Genomic DNA, 17727 nt, shown 5'->3' on the forward strand with positions numbered 1-17727 from the left:
TGTCTGGAGACCATAGCATCTTGTGTTGTACTGTCTTTTTCTCTGTTTTTAAAAAATGGCCAGTTTCAGATCACCACTTGTCTATTCCCCAGTTTTTCCCCCACAACTGAGCACTTTGCTCTAGTGAAGCTACTTGCTTGTACTTTGGCCATATTCTTCGATAGAGTAAAAGTAACTTTATAATTCTGCTGGTTTTAAAAAGTAATTCAGTCTTCACATATTTTTAGTTGCCATTAAAAAAAGATCTAGTTTCATTTTAATTCCAAATTGGAAATTGAGTTTAGTTTATCAGATTGGTAAATTATAGACTTTTGTCCAGATTGGGACATTTTTTTTCTTTGCTTCTAGTGATTGCTTTTAGTTTTATGCTTTGTGTTACGGCACACTGTATCTCTTTAGTTGGTTAAAGTTAATTTTTTTAACTGCTCTATAAGTATCTTAGATTTTAAGGTATAATGGGGATAGCATTGCCTTGATTTGTGTAAGACTCAGGGATAATCTTGTTTAAAGGCTCTTTTCTTTGCTGCTTTCTAGAAATGTAGGAACAACAATATCAGTACAAAATATGGAGTAAGTGGGGAATGGGGAAGGAGGAAAAAATGCTTTTCTTTTTTTTTTTTTATTCCTCCCCCCACCAGCCAGCCAGCTGGATATAGTCACATTTTATTTTCAATACAAAACTGGATTTTTTTTTTTCTTTAGTTTATAGAACAGTACAGGCAAGCAACTGTCAGTTAGCAGTGACACAGAGATTTCTTGCATTGTGGAAGCAAAACAGGAATCAAGAAGAATTAACTCCAACAATTCAGCTAGTGACTCGCTGGAATGGACTGTTAGGACACAGCCTGATGAGAAAACGTTGCTGATTTTTTTCTTCTTTTCAGATTGAGAAGTAACTCAGCTTCTTTTTGTGACAAATACTTGCAGCATCACCGTTTCTGGATGATATCTTCACTCTCCTGTGCAACTGGAGACTGAAACTGGAGCTGCTTAAACAATCAGTCCTTTGAACTGTTTATGTGAATCATGCCTGCTAATGTGAAAGTGTGCATTTGTTCTCAGCCTGGTTCACAGCAGCACTGTTTGTCTGTAAAAGCATTTTATGTGTGCAGTACAGTCCTGAAGAATTGTTCTCTCACTGCTTCTTTCTGTAAATATTGCTAGACGTAGAATACATTTTAACAGTAAACAGCAGTATGCCTGGGCTGCTTTTCTGTGTTGAATCTTCATGCAAACATAATTTAGACCATCTTAGTGTAAACAGTTTATATTTTATAAGATTCAGTTTGGTTTTATTTTTCTATTTTTAATTATGTACATATAACAGAATAAATATTAAAATAAATTGTATTACATCTTGGCTTTTCTGAAACATGACACAATGACAGTGCTTTCCATCTGGCAAGCATTAATGTTCCTTGTAATTTCCTTTGGGGGGGTGGGGAATATAAAAACTCTGTAATCAATTTGAAGCAGCGTCTCAGCTTCAATTGAATGGGTTATAACCCAGGGTGGGGAGATGGGAAGGATGGGAGAAAAACAGCATGGGTGAAGGAGGAAAGTGCTCTTGTCTAGGGGCCTAGGGACACTTTGTCTTACTACCTTTCTGAAACTCATGTGTCTTTTTGCATTATTTCTTCATTGTGTGATGTGTTTCTTGCAACTTCTTTCCTTAGTACCCTTTTACTTTCTTTTCTGTCCTCTTCTGTCACACAGCCTCATCTCCTATACCTTTCCCACCTACTGGTACCTCCTTTTTGTCCTGTGTGGGAAGTGATTCACCTCCTTCACCCACCAGTACCCAGCCTGATGTTTGGTCTAGCAAAGACCCCGTAAAGGTCATGTTGTTGCCACCTTTCCTAAGTGACCAGGCACAGCATGTTAGTGTCCGGGGATCCTTCCACCTCTTCTGCCAAGCCACAGGTAAGTTGGAGGACCCCTGTATAAGCCAGCACTTTCTGCATTAAAGGTTTAGCTATTGTCACCATGTACTGTATAAATCTTACTTTCATGATGTTTGGGGCAGGGGAAAGAACAAGAGCAAAGAGAGACTGTGTCAGGATACCAATGTGCTCTAACCAAGAATAAGTCACTGCAAGTACCATGCTGTAATAGAGGCTCTGATTCAGCAACCCACTTCAGCGTACTAGTAGTCAGTTGATTTTATTAGGCTCGCTTGCATGCTGAAGGAGTTCAGTGAATCAGGATTGTATATGAATGTTTAGCAGATATTTTCATTGTCAGTGTGTGTGCAGTTCAAAAAATATATTTTTATTGGATTTGAACTTAGCATTAAACTTATTTTCTGGATCAGGTCAGTCATTCCTTTTTCCATCTTATTTCAAATGGTGAAGTACATACAGTAATAACAACTTCATAACAGATACATTTTCTGAGCTGTACAGGAGAACAAAGCTGTTTTTTCCATAGCAATTCAGTAGTTTTTTTCCAGTTTTTGTTTGGATTGTTACAAATTACAATTTGTACTTGCTGGTTTAAACTAAGTCTGATTCAATGGATTGAAACAGATCTTCATGTATAACATAATTCAGAAAAAGAAATTATATAGATTCAATAATTTTAAAAAGTAGTGTTGTTCCACATTGTCATCTCTGTTAGTGTTACATGGAGTCAGGTCAAAACGCCTAAGTCTTTATTAGCATAGATCTTAACAAGGGTACTATTTGTATGTCCTAGCTAAAAGGAACAACAGTGGGATGAAGGTTCTTTTATAGAATAGAATAATTTAGATGGAAAACACTTTACAGCAGTAATATTTTTTTTGCCGTAGGCAATTCAGAAACTTGATTGTCCACCTTGAAAAATAAAGTTACAATAGCACAAAAGATTTAAGCAGATAATAATTTTGTTTGATAATTGTGTTGCAGACCTAGACTTTATTTTAGAATTACTTCTTTTCATCTAGCAGTGCCCATCTTAACATGATGCTGATGCTGCTCTTAAAAATTGCCAGTAATTGTATTTGCTGTGGTAGTGAACTTAAGAAGGAAGGTGCAGTATCCTAAAGTCAGCGTGTGGACTCCATTCCTCAGGAGGTGTTGGGGTGAATAGTGGAAGAAACTCAAACAACCACCTGACATCCAAGGGTTGCAGTAATGGCACAGGTGGGGCCAAGGTGACCCAGCTATGGAAACACTTATAATGCCTCTAAAAGCAGGGAAGGACTGGACTTTGCATTATGGATAAAGCTTTTGCTCCCTTTGGGAAGCAAGGCAGTTGGCTGACACTTCACACTCTTCTCTTACCCAGAATTACAATTTCAGTCTCTTGGTTTAAAAAACAAACAAACCAGCAAATGCAAACCAGTATACTGAACTGGTGCAGATACTTCTGCCTTTCAGTGTCCTGCATGTGAGGATATATTAATTCATCCTGGATGGGGGGTGGCTAAATAATTGCTTTTGCAAGGAAGGTCTCTGTTTGGATTTGTTCAAATCGGCTCAGTTTCTGTTGATATTTCTTTATATTAACATAGCTTTAGTGGAACTTGATTTTTCTCAGCTGTGAATGTAAGGTAAAATGTGTTTGCAAGGAGCAAAAGGGTTAAAGGAGACTGGCAGAGAGTTAAATGTTCTGCCTGGTTGTCTTCAGAAAAGGATATGGCATCAGTAAATGCATGATGTAAATACATAGATTGCCACATCATCCAGTAAAAGCCTCAAAGCTTATTTTTAATTAAGTTTCTAGCTTAATTGTTATTTTATCAGAATTGCTGAATCTTTTCCGTTTTTAACTGTAAATACCTGTTTCAAGCTGTCTGGAAACTCGGCAGGAGTTGGTGAGTTGTTTTGCTGATCTCTTACTCATCCCACATGTTTTAACCTGAAAGCTTGCCTAAGGATAAGATTTTACAACCTTGTAAATGGCTCATTTCCATAAGGTAAAGTTTAGTGGATACAGCACTTGTGGTAAATTGCTACATTTTTTCTAAAAAAATAAGTTTTCTCAAACAAGGAATACTCCTGCCCTTCTAGAAAAGGGAGGAATAAATCTCCCCTCAAAATTTTTCTCCCAATTTCTCACTCTCTGCTCCCCCAAATACTCTCTCACATTTCTCCAGAGACCTGTCTGTCTTGTGTGTATTGGCAAGCATTAGATTTCCTGTGTACTTTCTCTAATAGAAATATTCTCTCCCCTTACAGAATTTGTAAAACTTTAGAAGCAGTTCAGGCAAGTTTAAAATAAATTGAGCAAAATACTGCACCATCTGCTTCAGGGGTGTGAGTTGCTGTATAATTTCTCTGGTGTGCTCTGTTGAAAATAGGTGTAGTAGGAACAGTTTTTTTCTAGAGTTTTGGTTCTGCTCGGAGATGCAGAACTGGCACCTCCGAGTACTGGCACCTCCTCCCTCAGCTTGAGAGTAGTATCTCCATTCCATAACTTCACAGACAAAACTAAAATACGGTGAGTGTTGTGTGCAACAGTTTAAATGCTTCTGTAATCAAAACACTGCTGCTTCACCTGCAGATCGAGCCCCTCTGTGTCCATGGTGTCAAAATGACTCCCTCCCTTAGTACAGCTGGAGATTTTACATACTGGATTGTGTTCAGTCTTGGTAAAAAAAAAAAAAAAAAAAAAAAAAAAACAAAAAAACCCCCCAGTAGTTTGAACATAGAAGTTCTGTGAACTTGGAAATATACTTTCAAGGAGTTATTTCATTTCATGGAGATACTGAGATGGGTAACTGATAACACCCACATACAATGCCTGTTCCCTGTGGCTAGGCTATTTGAGAAGGAGTACAAGAAAGTTTCCCACATCTGTGGAAGAAAAGATCCGTAAAGTGATTCACTAGGGATTCCTGTTTGGCAGAACCTGAATTTGCAGTGCAAGACATGCCAGATGGGGGAAAATACAAAGCACATCACAGTGAAAATTTGAATTGCAGTGCACTGCCCTTCAGGAGGACTGCTGCAGACCCAGTAACACTCTTGGCAAGACGCCTGCAGAGTGATTCCAAAGGAGGCAAGCCCCAGGCTTGTCCAGGTGCCTGAGGGCTGTCTGTGCTGTTGTCACCAAGTACTGCTGCATTGCAGGTCTCAGCAGAAGGGCTCAAAAGCACAAATGCCTTGCTGCTCCAGATTTTTATCCCCCAGGAGGAGGAAGTCGCCTGTTGGAGACTGACTTACCCATGGAAATGAGTAATTCATTCTTGGGTGAGGTTTTGTTTTTTTTTTTGCATCATTTGCATGATTGCATCAGCCATGGTGCCCTGGGGTGGGGTGGTCTGGTCTGGTGTAGAGCTCAGTCAGGAGAGGCACGGAGGTGAGCAGCATCCAGACCAAAATGAGCCTGCCTAGGTTCTTTGTGCTAGACAAAATGTTTGTCCAGTATGACAAATGACAGCATTTAAATTACAGCATGTCAGTATCTTATAATGGACTTCACTAGGGTTGTTACTTTCCTGTTCCTAGGAGAACACAAATAGCAGGTTTTTTCACTGTTTTATAACCACTTGAAGTTGGTAAGTGGCTCTTAATTAAGGCTATATAATACAATACAGTTATGCAATATAGTACAATGTAATATGGCTGGATACAATATTAGATTTTGAAACATGATAATGGTTTAATTGGGAGCCTTGAAAGGAAAAACTCTTAAGTCTTCCAGGACAAATCAATCCATTGCACAAATATTTCAAAACTTTATAAAATTTTCAAATTTTTATGGAATGCATTTTGAGATTTACACAATGGTGCTTTCCTCAAGCAATACCCATGGGAATGTAAGTTTGCGCCTTGATAAACAATTTCATATCCCACTTTATGAATTATCTTTGGTCTTTTATCACATGCTTGTTGACTTAATTTCATTATCTCTGGCTACAGTTATCTCATAGCTGTTAATTCATCATTCTGTGGTTTTGTACCTTTTTTTCCAATTATTTCTGCACTGATTAAACATTGCCTAACAACACCGTGGCACAATAAAACCTTTCCTATGTGCAGATCTCTGACATGCCACCTGTTTAGTACTATTTAGGCTGCTTCTGGAAGGCAAGTTTAAAAATTAAGACTGTTTCTTTAATATATAACAGAAAAGGACTTGGAAGTTTTATAAAATCAGGTAAATATTGCAAATTATTTTGCATAAAACTGTGTCACAGACATTAAAGATACCCTTGTTACTATAGACTGTGGTATCTTAGGAGCATAATTTTCTTACTGCAGTGCTGGCATTTCTTTTTTCTGACATGGGGCCTGCTAAGACCCTCATAGCTAAGTCTGCATGCAAAACCAACAGCATTAAACACCTTTGCAAGTGCTGCTGTTACATGAGCTCTGATGGATTCCTTCATAGTGACTTGTGTAATGAAATTGAAAATTTATTTTTATTTGGACTGTGGTATGGATGATGCATTCTTAAATTCTGGCATCAGCAGCAGATTTTTGAAACTTCTCTGTAGAAATTCACTTTGCTGTGCAGTTTTATAGTAGTGGTCAAGTTACGAAATACGTGGAAGGGTATGCTACAAGAATGCCTTTTCAGTTTGTTCTTGTTGTTGGGTTTTTTTGTTTGTTTTTTGTTTGTTTGAGGTTTTTTGTTTTGTGTTGTTTTAACTTTTTATTAATTTTCCAGTAAAGACTAGAATGAAGTGTAACAATAATTTAAGCATAAGGCAAATTAAAAAGCATCAGGCATCAAATTTAAAAAGGGGAGAGCAAAAAGGAGAAAGAAGTAGTACCAAAAGTGTCTTGTTATTTTTTTCTCATAAGATTACATTAATTTATTCTTTTCATACATTTCACAGTGTGCAGCTGACTTCACTCATACAGGTTTTTCCCGTGGAATGAATTATAAGGTGCAGTTGGGAAACATCTTGTGTGTCTTTTGGTAGTTTATAAATGGTTAAAACATAAAGACCATAAAATACCTTGGGGAGATCCAGTCCATTTAGAGCTAGCAGATGTAGCCTGTGGTCGTTGCTGGTGTTGGGATGTGCATAGAGCACCTGAGGCTGCAGGCATGTGCACACCAGTCAGTGTTCTATACACTCACCACTAAGTCCTCCAGCTGCATCTCGTGTCAGATGGTTTTCAGAGCTTTCCACTGGTACCATCACACAGTTAGAATAAGCCACCCTTTTGAGACAGCAGCTTGTCAAAGATGCTGTTGAGGCCAAGGAGGAGAGCTGGCAGCTTTGTGCAGGAGTACCTCTGTGAAGCAGCAGCTTTGCTGTTTAGTTGTCCAGTTCAGCTTTTCAGCTTGCTTGGGGACTGGGTGCTTGCTGCATGGGCTGTCAGCAGAGATGAATTGCCTGGGACACAAAACGGGCACTATTCTCCATTTGAATTTAATGTATACAGTTTTGGGGAGGGAGCAGAATCTATGTTAGACTTTGTAGTGTGACTAGGTATGTATAAAAGGAGAAGCTTGCTTCACACTGGAGTCTTTGAGACCTGAATGCCTTTTGGGATGTCCTCTCAGGAGGGAGAGGGATTCACCAAGGTGTGTTATTTTCTTCTCAGGAAATTTGCTCACAAGAGTTTACTTGGCCTCCCAGTTTAGCCTTTCTTTTTTTTTGCAATTCAGCATAAATATGTCAGCTTCTTCTCTTTGCTAATGTGGAACTCTTGATACACTAATGTGTCAGCTTTACCAGCAGTATACTGGTGATAACTGCTACACACTGGCCATGACTGAGCAGCACTATTTCCCAGCCCTGCCTAGTGAGATGTGATGGGTTTGCTCTGGTATTGGAATCTGGACCATAACCACAATTTCATGCTGTTTTCCTCAGAGCATCTTGTAACCCCTGTTACAATGTGACTACCCATACACTTGTTTTTCTTCCCTGCAAGAACTACCGCCTGCGGATTTGTAATTAATAATCTCTTGGTGTGGTGGCTGATAAACTCGGTACTAGTTTAGACCAAATTAATCTTTTTTAATTTAGACTGCGTCATCTTCTACTATTTCAGCAGAAACTGCTACCAGAACTGTTGTCAACATATTGTGTGCACTGTCCCCACAGTGGAGATTAAAGTCTCATTTCCATCTCAGTCATCTTCCTGCTAGATCTGCCTGGGAAAAAAAAAAAAAAAAAAGGAAAAGCAGTTGTTTGTGTTCTATGGAGAACAGGAGTGATTTTTGGAGAGCATGTTACTCCTTAAAATATGTTCTCCAATTTTCTTCCCTTTATTTTAAAACTTAACATAGTAGCCTTGTTAGCTGATAGAATGGCAAAAAATAATCAGGCAAGCACAAAGTGCCAGGGGAAGTTTAGGCTGGATAGCAGGAAAAAGTTCTTCATGGAAAGAGTGATTGGGCATGGAATGAGCTGCCCAGGGAGGTGGTAGAGTCACTATCCCTGAAGTGTTTAAGGAAAGACTGGATGTGGCACTTGATGCTGTGCTCTAGTTTACAAGTTGGTGTTAGGTTACATGTTGAACTTGAGGATCTCAAAGGTCTTTCCCAACCTAGTTAATTCAACGTAGTTAATTCTGTGATACTGTGAAAGTGGAACCTAATTTTTTTTGTGACAGTCCGTGGTTCTAGTTTACCAGTGCTTCATCAGATTTTTTTTTCCCCACAGACAATTATCTAGGTTTCAATTGCAAAACCTTTTTCTGGCCATGCTCAGAGAGCATCTGAATAAATGCAATAACTGTTACCAATTGCATTTATCTAATGAGCCAGTCAGCCATTTTCCCAACCAGCTTTTAAATTCCACTCAAAGAAGATGCCATGTCCTGGCTTGCACCTATGTGTGCTGTGCATCACCTCTAGTGACTGGTTGTTGCTTCCAGCTCTTATGTGGTTCACGTTTTGCAGGAAGCACTTCCAGCTTTTCATCTGCCATAGTAAGGCTGCATCAGCTTGTGGTGTTGAAGTTACACAAAGCAATGGGTAATTTAATGAACTACCAGGTGTCTGAAGGACATCATGCATTCTTCAGTATTAAATACTTGGTATTGGAAGTAATATTCTATGGCATTTCAGAGAAGTCTGTTTTCTTGGCTTTTTCAAAGGATTTTTTTTCCCTTGCTGTCAAGTTTGTCTTCTAGAATGAAACGCCCTACTTTTAGCTAACACCAATCTACAAAATTACAAAAAAATGTACCCCAGTTATAGGAAGTAGAGGCTATGTAACTTGCACACTATTTTCAGAAAATTGCAAAGATGCTTGTCTCGATTTAAAGATTTCCCCCCCCCACCCCCTTCCAATCAGCTACCCTCTGATGGCTTCATTTCATACTGATTTACTATTTTGGTTTCTTAACATCAATGACTCAGACTCCTACAATTCAAGAAACTGTGACCAGCCCTAAATCTTTCATTCACATACTGAGTAGTGCTGGTGGTAATGTTTCATATTAATGATTGACTAACCTCTTCCTGGACTAACTTTGATGTCTCATTTTTTTAAAAAACTTCCTGCATCCAACTTATAGTGTCTTTTTAAAATGTAACCCCTGCTCCAGATGAGAGCTTCCTGTATGATCTTGATTTTTCAGAAATCTAGGATGTTTGCTTCTGTAGCATTCAGCAAAGTCACAAGCTTGATAACAAACATTAAATCCAGATGCTGCTCTTAATCTGATGCATGTGGTGAGCTTTGAAAGAGGTTTTGGTGTGTATTGGGTTATACAAGAGAGGATTTTTTTCATTTCCCATCCCTCTGGATAGTCTCCGGTAGCAATCCTTTGTCTAGATTGCAGGAATTTGCATAAAATACTTTTTGTTACCCTGGTAGAATTTCTTTCTGGGATACCTGTCAATTATCTTCACTGGATTTCAATTTGCTGTCAACTTGCAGAAATTATTACCTGGGCTGTAGGTTTTCTGATGGCTCCTGCTTTTGTAACCAACTCCTCTGTCTTGAAGTGTTTCTATGAATATAGGGAAGCCTTACTCAAATGCTACCCTTCAAGAACTGGGTTAAAAATGAGGGAGGTCCTATGTTAAACCACCACCAGTGGTAGCACTGCTCAGGTTTTACAGTGCAGCTTCACTGGGCTGCTTTTGAAATGTCTCCACAGCTCTCTGTGCATGGCAGCGCTTGGCACAAGGAGCCGGTTTGGCCAGTGCTCCCTCTTGCTCCCCCTGCCTTATGTCACTGAGCTCCACTTTTATACCATAATCTACTCCTTTTAAATTAGTGTCTCCAAGCTGTTTTGAAAACCATGTCTATTAGGATGTGATGCGTATATGGCAAATGCTTAATTTGGTCCACCTTAGCAGGGCGCATCACTATGCCACTCTGAATCTGTAGCTGTATACTTCAGTTCTTCAAGTCTGGTTTTATTTACTTGCTTCTTTTAACCTTGGGTCAAATTTACACCAATAACCCAGTGAATGCAGTCAGAGTGTGGGTGGAAAATCACAAGCAGTTGCAGTGGTTTGATTTTCTGTGCTAACAATGGTGGTTAAATTTTTTGTCTCGTGGAAAATATTGAGAAAATGTCATCTGAGTATTAAATATGTAGTGTTTGTAACCCAGCCTGATTTGACATAGGTCAGAGAACCCATTCTGCTGGCAGAAAATGCCTAGGCCATTACTACTCTGGCCATTACCTGCGCATTATCATCTCATTCAAACTACTGAAAGCAGAGAAAATGAAGTCTGCATGGGAAAGAAGCAAACACTTCCACAGGCACTGGAAATTTTGAAGGGCTCATGCAAAGAAAAATATTGTTCAGATAATGCCACAAAATTTCATGTATTTCTGTTTGATAACTGATAATTCCCCTTCTAAAATCATCAAAGTGGTGAAGTTGATTTTATTTAATCACATGTAACTAGTGTAGTTTATCAAAGCAGTATTTTTGAAGTTAATTGTTTGAAATACATTTTGTGCTGCTTACACACAGTTACTTATGTATCTAGCCTGGTGTGCTGTTTAATTATCTGCTTGACTATTATGTTTTAATAAAATTATTTTTAAAATCTTTCAAGCATTCCTAACATGGATGGCAAAGTAAGTAGATCATGTAAAAAACTTGTATTTTAAAGGTTATACTAGCCATGTAATTAATTTGTATTATAGTGACAGTAAAAAAAAAGCAGAGTATATGTTCGTATTATTTTCCTTTATCTTCAAAGAATATTCCTCTAACCATTACATCTGCGTCTAAATATCTCACCACAGTTACAGAAAATTTGCATTTAACAAATGTGATTCAAAATTTTTGCAGATGAAACTGTTTCACAGTGTGTTTTATACATATTGATCCATCCTGAAAATGAAATCAAAGTAGAGAAGGTAATTGCCTGAAAATTGGAAACAAGCTGCACTGAAACAGGATCAGGAAAACCCTGAGTACTGGTTGCACCTAGATTTTGCTGTCAGCCAGTATAAGTGGGGATGAGTGTGTATCTACAGGGATTTCCAGTGCTTCTGACTGCACAGAAAAACAAAGGAAGGGTAAAACGACCTAGTTGCATTTCATAAGGGGCCAATCTGAACCAACACAGCTTGCAAAATTTCATGTATAAGGAAACTGCTGCATTTTAGTCTCTTAGTGAAATGTGGATGTAAGCTGAAATTTTGGCAGATTTCCAGCAAAACTTGTATCTTCAGCACTGGAAAATAGAGCAGGTATCTCTGGTGTGAATAGTACATCTGAAGTGAGTTTAGGGAAGTGTCCTGCACTAAACATGCTGCTTCCTTGCATGGCTCTAAAATGGCACTGAGGGATTTGGATTTTTTTTTTTTTGTGGTGCTTGCACTTATTCCTCCCATTTATCCAAATTCTAACTTCAGCTTTAAGTTACTGAAATGATTTGTCCCTGGTTCCAGACTTCCCATGAACTTAGCCACATGTAACCTATCTGCTGTTAACTGCAGAATGAGTATAATCATCTATAAAACACCTTTGGAGAAAAAATAAACAAACAACAAAAAAAAAAGTATGTGCTGGACAAGCTGTTTTCAGTCCAGTGTATGCTTGCTCTTTCTGCTTTGGTAGTGCTGCTGTCAGCCCTTCAGACTGTGCCACTTCCCTCAGAGAAACTACAATGCTTTAACTAGATCATGTCCTCTCTCATTCACCCTAACTGCTAATTTATGTGCCTATATATGTAGGAGATTTGGAAATAAAACTTATGAGTTAAAAATGTAATGACACACAAGGTAAAAATGTCTACTGTGTACAAATATGTAGTATGTACACAAATGTAAAAACTAGTTGTTGTTTTTTTGGTTTTGGTTTTTTTTTTTTTTGCATTATTATCTAAAACTTAATGATAGAATCGTATTTTTCTAGGGAAAAAATGCCACATCAATTTATAGTATGAAGTGCTCACAGTAAAAGCTGTAGTACCTTCTGTCACAACATATTTGCAAAAGTAGTTAACTTTCTTTTTCCCCAAACTTCTCTTCACATCTTCTCTTGCTAAGGCTGGTCTGGATCCTAGGCCCACAGGGAGAAACAGTCATGGTTTAAACATCAGAATTACAAAGTTCTTAGCTTGGCCCTAATATCTGCATTTTAAATGGAAAGGTTCTGATGCTGCCAAGTGCACTTCAGCCAACCTTGCTAGCTCGTATTTTGGGAACAGCTGTTCTGTCCTCCAGGCTACTGTCAATCTCTGATTTATTCAAAAGTTGCCCTTGCAGGTTAAGACAAATAATAGTAACAAGGCTAAAAAATTACAGAGGGTCTTTGTTGTTGATCCAAGCTTCTTTCAAGTTCCATCTTGCTTAAGTGCCTGCTGTGACTACTGGTTCTGTGATTTTTCCAATTCTACCTCTTTCATTACTAGTTCCAGCATCACTGACACACTGAATTGTTGAACTTTTCCCCTCCTGGCCTTTTTTCCACATTCTGCAAGGCATGTCTCAGGTGGTTTCAGCTTTGTACCAGGACCTAGGTTGGGCAGCAGTAGGCAATGTGTCCTTAGTGCTACAGGAATTCTCACAGGCAGATAGATGGTGCTGGAGTTCATCACTGGCTCTTATCGTGTGTGCTAAGTTCCCTGTTGTGAGAATCCACACAGAATTCCTCAATACAAACTCACAACTTTAGCTTGAAACTAAATATCCAGTGCTAGCTCCTCTTTATACCAGGATTTTGGTACTTAGAATTTCAGCTGAGGAAACCTAAGAAATATTTCAATCAACCATTTATGTTTTTAAGCCTAATCTTGATGTGATGGGGTTTGTTTTCTTGTCAAAGACTCATCTTCCATTTTCTTACAAAATAACCTGACATTTTTACAGGTCCAGGTAACTCCTACTTTGTCTGGGAGAAGAATGGACAAAAGATGAAGGCATGCTTCTTGGAGCAGTATCACAAGCTGCTTGATGGCAGAGTGCATGTTCTCAGTTGGGTGAAAGATGAAGTATCAGAAAACACAAAATACAGATGTTCATTCATCTCAAAAGTTGGGAACACAACGTCAGAAGTGCTGATCACAGTGGAACAGAAAGGTAGGCTTGTTTCAAGTGTATGCCACGTTTGGCCTGACCCTGATATGAGTAAAGCTCTATAATATTCCCCCATAAAATGTGCTTATCTGAAGATGGTAACTCCTGCCTACTGTTATCAGTATGCACTTCATTTATGAAAAGGTTTTAGTGCCGTAAAATCTCCTTCCTCTATCCCCTTTCTCAAAGGACTAATGTAAATTAGCAGTCATGATGTATGCATCTTGGGCCAAGTCCAAGTGTTGTGGCTGTATTTTGGCCACAACAATTCCTTGCAGGCACTACAGGCTGAGGTCAGAGTGGCTGGACCATGCCCAGGCAGAAAGGGACCTGGGGGTGCTGGTGACAGCAGGTGAACATGAGCCAGCAGTGTGCCCAAGTGGCCAAGAATGGCATCCTGGCCTGGATCAGGAATAGTGTGGCCAGCAGGACCAGGGCAGTGATGGTACCTGGTGCTCAGCACTGGTGAGGCCTCACCTTGAGTTCTGTGTCCAGTTCTGGGCCCCTCAGTATGAGATGATGGAGTGTGAGGTTGAGATGCTTGGAGTGTGTTCAGAAAGGGCAACAAGGCTGGTGAAGGGCCTGGAGCACAAGTACTGTAAATAATGGCTGAGGGAGCTGGGGTTGCTCAGCCTGGAAGAAAAGGAGGCTCAGAGGAGACCTCTAACTCTCTACAGCTACCTGAAAAGAGGGTGTAGCCAGGTAAGGGTCAATCTCTTCTCCGAGGCTTAAGCTGCGCCAGAGGAGGTTTAGGTTGGACATCAGGAAGAATTTCTTCACAGAAAGGGTGACTAGACATTGGAATGGGCTGCTCGGAGAAGTGGTGGAGTCACTGACTCTGAAGGTGTTTAAGGGAAGAGTGGGTGTGGCTCTGGGTGCCATGGTCTGGTTGACCTGGTAATACTGGATCATGGGTCAGATTCGATGATCTCAGAGGTCTTTTCCTGACTGATTCTGTGATCCTGTGATTACTGAAAAATGGGGAATACTAACTGGACCTGTCCATCATGTCACCAGTCCTTCATGTTAACTGGTCTTCTCCAACATGTCACTTTTCTCCCCAGGCTTGTAATGATCCACCTGGAGCATTCCTGTGCTTGTTAGAAAGGTTTGAACTATTAATAAGTCCTACCTTCTAGATCTCAAATCAGAAGATGATTTGGCACTAAATAATGGCACTAAACCTGTTTACTCTGCAGGCTATTAAGTTTGCTGCACAGTGTAAGAGACATAACCGTATGTACAGAACTTACTGCCAAATAACATGGAAGGATGTAGAGCCAAACAAAGGACAAGATGGGGGCTCCTTCTAGCCCCGCTTCCTTCAGGACAGGCACTCCTGAATCTGGCAAGGTACCGACTTCTGCCATTATGTGGTTATGTAATCATCCCATTTCCATTCTCAGACAGTGCTGCTCAGGATGCATGGACCAAAGAATTTGATACCTGGAGAAGTGCCATCAGTGAACATGACAAGATGATGCAGAACTGGAGGAAAACATGGGTAGGACTTTTATAAACTGCCTCTTGCACTTCTGCATGTATTTATGTAACAAAATGATCAGTGCTCCCGTACATGTCATAATTTTCGACCCTCTCAGCAGTAAAGTCTGTTCTATGTATGACATTCCTTGCAGTTATGTCATCTTGTTTCTTCAGTCCACTAACCAAGTACTCATCACCTTCTTACACAAAACAGCAAGTCTGTGTATAGTGAATAGAGTGGATCAGTTTCATCACATCTGTAGACTAATTGGACTGCAGAGACTACTGGACTTCATAAATGGTACTCTCCATAAAAGCTGACCCATTCTTTTTTAAAAAAAAGGTCCACAGCCATCTATTAATATTTTTCTCAAACAGTCAGAGCAAAGATTGCTTTTGAAAACCTTAAAGATATTATGTGCTTGCTGCCTGTAGAGGAAATAGTATAGGCAATCCTAAGCCCCATTTTTAGAGTCGTATTAACACATCATTCTGAAATTTTTCTTCAGGAGACCTGCAACAAAAGGAACAGCCTCTAATGGACAAAGGAATGAACAGGCTAGAAGGAGAAATGTATGCAAGTTAAGAGTACCTGTTGTTCTTAATATAGCATTTGGAGATATCTTTGTAAGTGTTAGTGATGATATTAAAACTGATAATCAGGTGAATCACCTCAAGCTTGAAGTGGAAGGGGATATTCTTACTGCACCAAGGAACAACTAAGTTAAATTACATGGTATAAGAGAGGCCACCCATCCCATGCTGCAACTATCTTTGGTCTTCGCTATTTCAGTTTAATAAAGAACAGCAGTAGTCTCAGCAAGACTTGGCTGTTCAAAGAATATAATATGATGTTTTCTGTTTTGAGTTTATTAAGCCAACCAGATAATTTGGGGCTTGAGGATCTTGGCAAATGATTTAGAAATTAGGACATGGACTGCATTTATTTAAAGGCATTTCAACTTGTACACTTATTTTTCTTTTACTATGTTTACCCTTATGTTGCCAGTATTTTGAAGAGCATTCCTTTCTATTGTCAGCAAGCTCATTTGTTCAAACATATTTCCTTTGGTATTGTCCTGGGCTTGAGTTAATTTTCTTCCCAGTGGCTGGTATGAGACTGCTTTGGATTTGTGCTGAACACAGGGTTGATAATGGAGAGATGTTTTTGTTATTGCTGAGCCAGGCTTGCGCAGAGCCAAGGCCTTTTCTGCTTTTTGCATTGCCGTGGAATTCTGGCAAAAAAGTTGGGTATGCAGGAGAGGTTTGGATGACACACAGCCAGGACAGGTGACCCAAACTGACCAAAGGGATATTACAGACCATATGGCATGCCCAGTACATAAAGGCAGGGGGACATCTGGAGTGATGCCATTTGTCTTCCCAAGTAACTTTTATGTGTGGTGGACCCTGCTCTCATGGAGATGGTTGAACACCTGCCTGCCCATGGGAAGCACTGAACAAATTCCTTATTTGCTTTTGCCTATGTGCATGGCTTTTGCTTTTCCTATTCAACTGTCACCATCTCAACCCACAGGTTATCTGGCTTTTACCCTTCTGATTTGCTCCCACTGTGAGAAGCTGGGTGGTACCTGGTTTCTGGCTGGGCTTAAAACGTGACAGTAATAAAGTGTCCATACCAAATAAAGAAGTTGTGACTAATGCTGAAAATACAGACAGATTACAAAGTACGCAAAAAGACTCTTTCGTTTTTGCAAATTATTCTTCTATATTTGAGATAATGTAGCTTAAAAATTCTGTGATGAATTAATTCAAAGACCATTCCTTATGATCATCAAGTGCAGACTGAAAATTTAAGACCTACACTATCCACAGTAAAAGTGTTGTACTGCATTACAGCTCTTAATTTGTTCTTCCGCATCTAAGAAACAGAAGTCTGAGGCATAAATTAATTTTTCTCTATTATCTATTCAACTGATTTTAAAAATCTGGAAGCAAGTAAGATGCTCCCTAATAATCAATCAGCCCAGGTGGACAGCTGCTTTGAGCAGTATCAGAAAGCTTTATATTCATCCCCAAGTTCTCTCCTAACTGGTAAGATTTAAATTAGAGTGTTTTCCACATTAAAGGAAACAGTCTCCTCATGCTAAGACTTGAATGATCCTTTTTTTTTTAAGTGTCAGACTACCTTGTCACACATCAAGGTGAAAACTCATTTTTTCCCAACTCAGCTTAGCCATTTTCCCTGTTTTTCACATAGTAATACTGATGCAGACTTCTAACACCACCAGAGATAATTTTTTCTCATTTGTTCTCGTAATTTTTTTGTTCTCAGGACAACTATAAATAGATTTTCCTTGATTGTCTCTCTTCCATTGTTCAGCCGATTTGGAGCACACTTAGTTCTGTGCTCCGAAGTTTAGTTCTGTGGAGTTGAATGGGAATATAAAGTAAGACAGGGGTCAGGGTTATGTATGATGTAGCTAAACTTTGCTTTGTTTCTGCAGGAAATTACTGCAAGTAGTAAAAAGTTGCCAAATTTTTTGTTTAGTTCAATTTTATGGGGGGGGGGGGGGGGAGGGGAGAGAAAAATCTGTGTACCAGCCTTAGTAACCATGGCTGTAACACCTTACAGTAAGTTTTTTTAATATCCTCTTAGAACTGGAACTAGGTCCCTAAGATTGTGAACAACCCATAATGTTTCTAAGTTTTATGTTCTGCACTACGACAAAATAGAAAACATGGTCAAAAAATCAGACTTCTTTACCAACTGGTCCTCATTCAATGCAATGACTCGGTGTAGCAGTCCCACAATTTTAGATGTGTACCCAAGTGGCAGAGGTACAACTGAAAAAATTACAGCTTACCTTTGCATCAATGGTTTATG

General features: G+C 39.3%; 1 protein-coding gene across 1 annotated transcript in view; it reads left to right on the forward strand.

The window, feature by feature from the left end:
• Positions 1-15418, forward strand: part of SEMA4D (semaphorin 4D) — a 35598-nt gene extending 20180 nt beyond the window's left edge. Inside the window, exons 15-17 of the mRNA XM_062512872.1 lie at positions 13188-13397; positions 14801-14898; positions 15389-15418. Coding sequence (XP_062368856.1) covers positions 13188-13397; positions 14801-14898; positions 15389-15418 — 338 coding nt within the window. The remainder of the gene's footprint in view (positions 1-13187; positions 13398-14800; positions 14899-15388) is intronic.
• Positions 15419-17727: the final 2309 nt, after the last annotated feature.

Source organism: Cinclus cinclus, chromosome Z, assembly GCF_963662255.1.
Source record: "Cinclus cinclus chromosome Z, bCinCin1.1, whole genome shotgun sequence".
In the NCBI taxonomy this organism is placed as follows: Eukaryota; Metazoa; Chordata; class Aves; order Passeriformes; family Cinclidae; genus Cinclus; species Cinclus cinclus.